This window comes from Engraulis encrasicolus, chromosome 11 (genome assembly GCF_034702125.1).
Source record: "Engraulis encrasicolus isolate BLACKSEA-1 chromosome 11, IST_EnEncr_1.0, whole genome shotgun sequence".
In the NCBI taxonomy this organism is placed as follows: Eukaryota; Metazoa; Chordata; class Actinopteri; order Clupeiformes; family Engraulidae; genus Engraulis; species Engraulis encrasicolus.
The window spans coordinates 25,301,423-25,308,798 of record NC_085867.1 but is presented as its reverse complement, the minus strand read 5'-3'; the positions used below and the strand labels follow the sequence as shown (position 1 = coordinate 25,308,798).

The 7,376-nt window shown below is 47.3% G+C and overlaps 1 protein-coding gene across 1 annotated transcript; it reads left to right on the top strand.

Moving 5' to 3' along the window:
* Positions 1-1,800: 1,800 nt before the first annotated feature.
* Positions 1,801-6,767, top strand: tmem174 (transmembrane protein 174). The gene is made up of 2 exons (XM_063209684.1): positions 1,801-2,795; positions 6,053-6,767. Exons 1-2 carry the CDS (start codon positions 1,801-1,803, stop codon positions 6,165-6,167), a joined length of 1,110 nt encoding a protein of 369 aa, XP_063065754.1. The 3' UTR covers positions 6,168-6,767.
* Positions 6,768-7,376: the final 609 nt, after the last annotated feature.

The following is a 7,376-nucleotide window of genomic DNA, read 5'->3' as shown; positions in this document are numbered from 1 at the left end:
TCACACGGAGCGGAGCGCAACACACACACACACACACACACACACACACACACACACACACACACACACAGAGCTGTGCTGAGCGGTGCGTGCTAGAGAGAGGAGAGCTAATGATCAACGCGCACGCCTGGAAACACACTCATTTGGCACGCTCTATTACACCCCGCCAAAACATTTGCCTTACTTTGCTTAACGCACAGTATATTCCCTATAGCCAATACTCTGTGTGTGTGTGTGTGTGTGTGTGTGTGTGTGTGTGTGTGTGTGTGTGTGTGTGTGTGTGTGCGCGTGCGTGCGTGCGTGTGTGTGCGTGCGTGCGTGCGCACTGGTGAATCTATGTGTGTGTGTGTGTGTGTCTACTACGTCTACCGGGCATAACCACATCTGTTAGTGTGTGTGTGTGTGTGTGTGTGTGTGTGTGTGTGTATGTGTATGTGTGTGTGTGTGTGTGTGTGTCTACGTCTACCCTACACAACCGCACCTGTTAGTGTGATGCTGCAGGTCTGGGCCTGGCCGGTGTTCTCAGGGAAGCCCAACAGGGGGGAACAAAGGGGCCAGTTGTCACGGGCCCAGGTAGAGAAGTACCATAGAACTGGGTCCTCATTCCATTGTATGCATTGTGTGGGGGCCCTCTTAGATGACTTTGTCCCAGGTCCAGCAAAAGCTATCAGCGGCCCTGGGTTCCTTGGTGTGTGTGAAGGGATGCAGGCTGTGCCAATGCCTGTAATTGGCACTTTCCTGCTACCTACTGTACTGAGCACTTCCTAGCACTGTCCTCTGAATCCCGGGTTCAGAAAGTAAAATCCGTGCCACAAATTTGCTCCAACCAGCCCTGAATCAACAGATTCTAATGAGTGAGTACTGAAGGTAGCCAGTCAGTCACCACTTCTCAATGTCAAGTGTTCCAGTCTTGGTAGTGCGTGAAACGCCCAGTGATTGGATTCTTTGGTGAACTCCAAGGCTAGAACACTTGACATTGAGAAATGGTGTGTCTCATGTCACACACTTGTGTCAGTGCACTGACGGTTGGTGCATAGTGCTCACAGTGCACTGAGGTCTGAAGGCCATAGTGTTGTGGATTAGTTTGAGCACTGTGCACTGCATACACTTCTAACTTCAACCTTTTCCTCCTCAGAGGACGTAGAACTGTCTTGTGTGTATACACCAAACGAAGAAATTACTCTTAAACTTCAGGCTCTGTGAAACTCCACTCTTTCGGTGCCATTCCAATGACAATGGAGGACGCCAGTCTTTCAGTTGACTGCAATCCAAATGGACAAAAACTGAGCCAACGTTCTCATCTACCGTAGTGAACCGGCCAAAAACCAGGCCGCATGATCTCTGCTCCACCACCTCTTGTTGTTTTGCCCTACTACAATGATTGATGGAAAGTTTGGAATATAAACATAGTACGGCAAAAGCATATCTGTGTTAATTTTTAACCTTTCCAACCCACCCGAAGTGGCCCTGACGTTAGTAAAGGAACTGAATGTTTCTTCGGTGCTCTATATACTGTAGGGGAGAGATCAAACTCCCTAAATGCCTTCCCTCCCTCCCTCCCTCCAACCGTCCCTCCCTCTCTCCTCTCTTCTCTCCCCAACGCTGTGCTGGAGTTGTGGCAGCTAACCTGACGCTGACACTGTGACATGCTCCAGAGCTGACTGACAGACCGACCGCACTCGCACACGGGACCCACACGGATACTGATACTGACACTGACACAAGGCCGCCTTCCAACGGACCACACACAGCACGGAAACGAATAACGGATAACGGACACAAGGCTCCAGCGCACTCCTGATGAAACGCTTCGGACTCAAGAGCCTGTGGAAAGCCGTGATTGGGGCAGGACAGGCTGCTGGTGGGCCTCCTCCTCCTCCTGTTGCTATGGGAACACCTGGTACCGGCACCGGTACCGACTACAACCCCTCCACTGGTCAATATAGCCACACCTCAACCTCCACCTCCACCTCCACCTCCACTGGGCTGGACACCACAGAGCTCCCCCAGAGTGTGATCTCCTCCCTGCCCAGCATGGTGGCCCCTGTGGTGGGTCGCAGCGTAGGTGGTGGTGGTGGTGGTGGTGGTGGTGGTCCTGGCGGGGGTGGGGAGTCCCAGGTGTCGGACATGCACAAGACTGGCGCCACGCTGCTGTTCTCGGGCATCTTCCTAGCGCTGGTGGGCATGACGTTCACGGCCATGGGCTGGATCAACTACGACGTGAGCCACGCGTTCGAGTGGACGCAGCTGCTGGGGCCCGTCCTGCTGTCGGTGGGGGGCACGTTCGTCCTCATCAGCATCTGCAAGTTCCGCATGCTCTCCTGCAAGAACTGCAAGCAGCAGCGGGAAGACTGCGGAGAGGGTGGCACAGGAGGAGGTGGCAGGCCGGACGACTCGCCCGAGCTGCCACTCCACCACCACCTCGGCCAGTCGTTTGTCTTCTCGGGCATCAACCAGCCTATCACGTTCCACCGTGCCACGGTGGTGCAGTACATCCCGCCCCCCTACGCGTCTGTCACGCAGGATCTCGGAGCGGGCGATGCTCAGACCGCCCAGCTGGCTGCCAACAGCCCGCCACAGTACTACAGCGTGTGCCAACTGGAGTGCCCTGCCCAGACAGTGCCCGGTGCCGTTGACAGCCGACGGGCGAGCAACGTCAGCATGGCACCCAGTGTGCCCGGCAGTGAAAGCCGACGGGCAAGTAATGTCAGCATGGCGCCCAGTCTGCTCTCGAGCAGACGGGCAAGCAGCGACAGCCTGGCATTCACTGTGCCCACCACCCGGCGGGCAAGCAGGTATATTTGCAGAAGTGTTAAGCCCAAGGGGCAAAGTTAACCCACAGGGGAAAAGATATTGAAGATATCAAAGAAAAAGATATTAAAGAAACCTGGATATACAAATCTTATGTATGAAATAGGCCACTTCATAGTATGTTCCAAACTATAAGAATTGTATAATCCATATATTAATAATGCTGTAAGTTTTAAATATGTCCTTTCCCTATGATAAGAACAGTGAAGAACCACAAATTTGACCCAGCCTTCATTGAATCAGCTCAAGACATGTAGGCCAGTTACTCAGTTACTGAAGTATTGGAAGGAAACTTGAGTCCAGGGTTTTACTTCTGAACTTTTTTTTTTTACTCCCTCTTGACCCCTAGTGGGTAAACAAGGGGCCCTGGAGGTGGTGGTCAATAAGGCGGAGTCAGAGAGTACTATGGATCCAGTCGGCACCTCTGGCCCCGCCCATAAAACGGCTTGTTTTCCACCTGCTGAATGTTCCACCCGCCGTCTCTAATGGCTAGTCAAACGGTTCCTCTATGTCTCATGACTGGCAGTGATTGGCACCGCACGACTAGCGGGCGCAGCATATGGAAGGGAAAACAAGCAGCTTCATGGGCTAGCCAGAGGTGCCGACTGGATCCATAGGAAGGGTGACTCACTTGCAGCACACCTTAAGAAATTGTTCTTTGCAGGTGCATCTGTTTTTTTTAACACGCTTTTGCACACCTCTGTAGTTGGGCAGGTGCATAGGATGTTATCCCAGCGGGGTTGTTAGTCAAGTGCAAAGAAATCCTGCACACTGTCCATTCCACCAACAAACTTTAATACAACGTTTCGGTCATCCAACCTTCTTCAGGTAAAGTTACAAACACAATTCAAACACAAAACTTTCTTTTTCAAAAAGTTTTGTGTTTGAATTGTGTTTATAACTTTACCTGAAGAAGGTGCGGCATGTTTGGCCTTTATTATGACACTGCAGTGAAGAGCTTGACAGGCAGCAAGAGAGGGGAGAGAGAGATGGGGAAGGGTCGGCAAGGGACCCGGGCTGGACTTGAACCCAGGTCAGCCGCATAGCAGACGAGTGCCCTACCATTAGCGCCACGGTAGGGCCAGGTGCATCTGTCTCTGAAGCAAAAGCACCACACTGACAGTCTAACCAAGCTATTTAATTTGGAAACTGACATTTCAGTGTCCTAATTGTAGCAATGCTGCACTTTCACACTCTCTGGAACACTTAAGTTCATATAACCAGCTACATAGACCAGGGCTTCCCAAACTTTACCATTGGAAGGTCCCCCATTGACCGGTATATTCCAGCCAAGGCCCCCCTTGTGCTACACTATTTTTCTGCCTGGTGGTCAGTCAGTACCACACTGGGATTTATATAATAATAGTGTAGAATAGTATTGTTCAGAGATACAATAGATTGTAATTATGCAGTACAGTAAAGAGTATTTTAGGTTTATTTTGGTGTACATTAGATATTTAATTTATTTAAATAATTATTTTGTTTTGCAACGCCCCCCCTAGCATCCTCTCGCGGCCCCCCAGGGGTCCCCGGCCCCCACTTTGAAAACCACTGACATAGACACCCTGCTGCCAACACCCTATCTGAGCATCAGATAAAAGGACGTCCAGAGGCACCCTGCTATTAGGCTAAGTCCTTTTTACGTTTGCCAGACGCACCGACGGGTTCGCACACGCACACACACACACACACACACACACACACACACACACAGACACACACACACACACACACACACACACACACACACACACACACACACACACACACACACACACACACACACACAGACACACGCACATACACGCACAAGCACATCTTTTTCAAGGTGTCACCTTCTTTTATTTGATATTGAAGCTATCTTGAAGAACATCTGTGCTACACATTGTTTGAGACCCACTGGCATAGTTCCCCCCGTCTCTCTCTCTCTCTCTCTCTCTCTCTCTCTCTCTCTCTCTCTCTCTCTCTCTCTCTCTCTCTCTCGTAATATCTGAGCACCTAGGATTCAGCCATGGTTCCCTTTGGGGTCTCCACAGACCTGTGGATCAGAGCCCAAGCTCCAGCTGTGTGTTAGCAGGCCCTGCTTTGGAAGCAGTGAAATACTGAATCTTGCGATATTAGGAGGACTAGGGATTCATAACACAAAGTTCTTTTCCAAAACGTTTGTCGTTGGCCCAACAGACCATATTGTAACTGCAATATTTGCTAAACAAATCGCACTTTAGAAAACAATCACACTGGATTTACAGCCATTTGGGAAAATGGCTTCCCATCTGTTGTGAAATTAGCATTTCGTGTTGCAGCAGTTGTATAGTGTTTTTTGGAGGTCTGTAGGTGGTTTTGCTTCTGTTGTACACAAATGGTGCTGCAGTAGTTCATTATATAGGTTAGTAGTAGTCCCTATGAAGCATTTATATTACATTTGCCATCTCTTAGCTAACACTTTGTACATCATTTGTTAACCACCACTCTTACATTATTACATATGGATAAATCATGTATGTGCTTTCCTACAATATACAGTAGTGAATGATAGAGAGATAGTACCGGGAGAAGGACAGATAGCAAACAGCATCAAGAGCAGAAGATAGACAGGCAGATGCTGTGTAGATGATGGATGTTTAGGCCTACAAAAGATCTGCCGTTAGGAATGAATGAAAGTGCAGTGGTTTACAACTGCATGCAATTTAAACGCTCTAAGTGCTGCTCATTTGGTTTACCAAGGCGCTCTTATGGAAAGACAGAGAGTATTTCTGCTAAATATATAATTTAGTATTCAACATATTGTTTTTTAATCATTGGAGCACATGCAGTAGGCTAGACATTGCTGAAATGTCAAGGACGGTTGGTATTACATAGCCTTTAAGAAAAGCTTTTTAAAATCAAAAGCTGAATGCTGGGCTATCTCTTTAAGGCATGCCATTACGCAATCTTTTAAATCGCACCCGAGATATTTGCATCGACTTTCCACCTCTCTTAGGGACCGTCTGGGTCCGTTACAAAGTCTTCCGAGTCTCTCTCAGAAGCAATCTTTAACTGGCGGGTTAATGCTGGAACAACATAAGCCAATGATTTCATGGAGAGAACATTTTAGCGCGGGGCCGGAGGGAGATATTCATATCTGCAAATGTTCTGTGAAGTCAGTGAAGTGCACGGAGTGAGTCGCATATGGTTCAACAGGTGATTGTGCATAATGTCTGCGTCTGCTAACTGTTTTTTCCCCCTCTGAATTTGTTTTCAGGATCCCAGTGCTGCAGGAGTTGGAGGAAGAAAAGAAGGACACGAACGAAGACAGCGTTTTCCCACCTGCTTACGAAGACCTTTTCCCAGATCTACCAAGTTCCAGCAATATTTGAAACTCGTGTTTTGTAAATAAAAAGTGTATTTAATACATCACAAGTTAACCAGCGCAGCGGCCACTCCAAGTTTTGTTTACGTGCATGTTGTGCATCAGCGGTACCCAGCCTAGAAGTGCCGTGCGTAATTATAAACCACGCTTGAAGAACACCATGCCGAGCGGACTATGCCCGTTTCCCCATCACTTTGAACTTCGACCCACTTCCGTTAGCTAGCTCAAGGTTTGTAAATAGTGCTTAAAAAGTCCCGCCCCAAAAACACTGTGATGTGTAGGCTATTTAAAATTTTGACTGACTAAGGTATTCTATTAATTGGTGACAAGTATTCTATGTGTGGTCCAAGCACTGCTCCTCGGGGCAAAGTAAAATACCTGTCTGTATTGGGTGGGGATGTTTCTCCATTCAAAAGATGCTCTGAAGGATATGCTTTGTTTTCATTCAGACACAACGGATACAAATGCTAGCATACTCATATAGCCTATTTATTCATTCACGACACTGAAAAACACAGAGCTCTCACTTAGACTAAATCCCTGCAACAACGAGACCGAATAGTCTAGATGACGCATTAAACTTGTAGGCCTAAAATAAACTATAATAAATTGCTATGTTTGTTATATATTTCCTTTGTCTTTATTTCATGAATAGCAGTGATCTGGCCGTTTTTACCTCCATAGATGCGAGGACCGGGGACACAGGCACCGAGTGGCCGAGGCAGAGTGCACTCCTTCGGGCTCTGGCAGGAGGCAGGCAAGTGTTTGGGAGACCACAGGGGGGCGGAAATGATGAGGGAATCGATGAGACCGCCGAGCAATAAGAAGGAAAGAATAATAATAAAACAACATTTGAAGTAAATGGAAAGAAGTCAGCGTTAGATGATCATGATATAATAAGCGCCCTCATTTTTTTTAATTTATTGTTAAATAGGCCTACCCTGTAATCTAAACATCTTGGAAACCAAAAAAGTCTCAGACTTTTGCAAAACAGTAGCCCAATTATCCATATTCACTTCAAACTATAGGCTATGATTTGAATTAAATAAAATAGGCCTAAATCATAAATGTAACGTCACATATTTAAATTTATTTTGATATATGTTTTACTCTTTTAATTCGAAACAATACACAAACAATTAAAATGAAAAATTAAAGATGTTTTATTTTCTGTCCTGCTTCTACGACTCGAAAAAGTTGGGTAGCCTATCCAAAA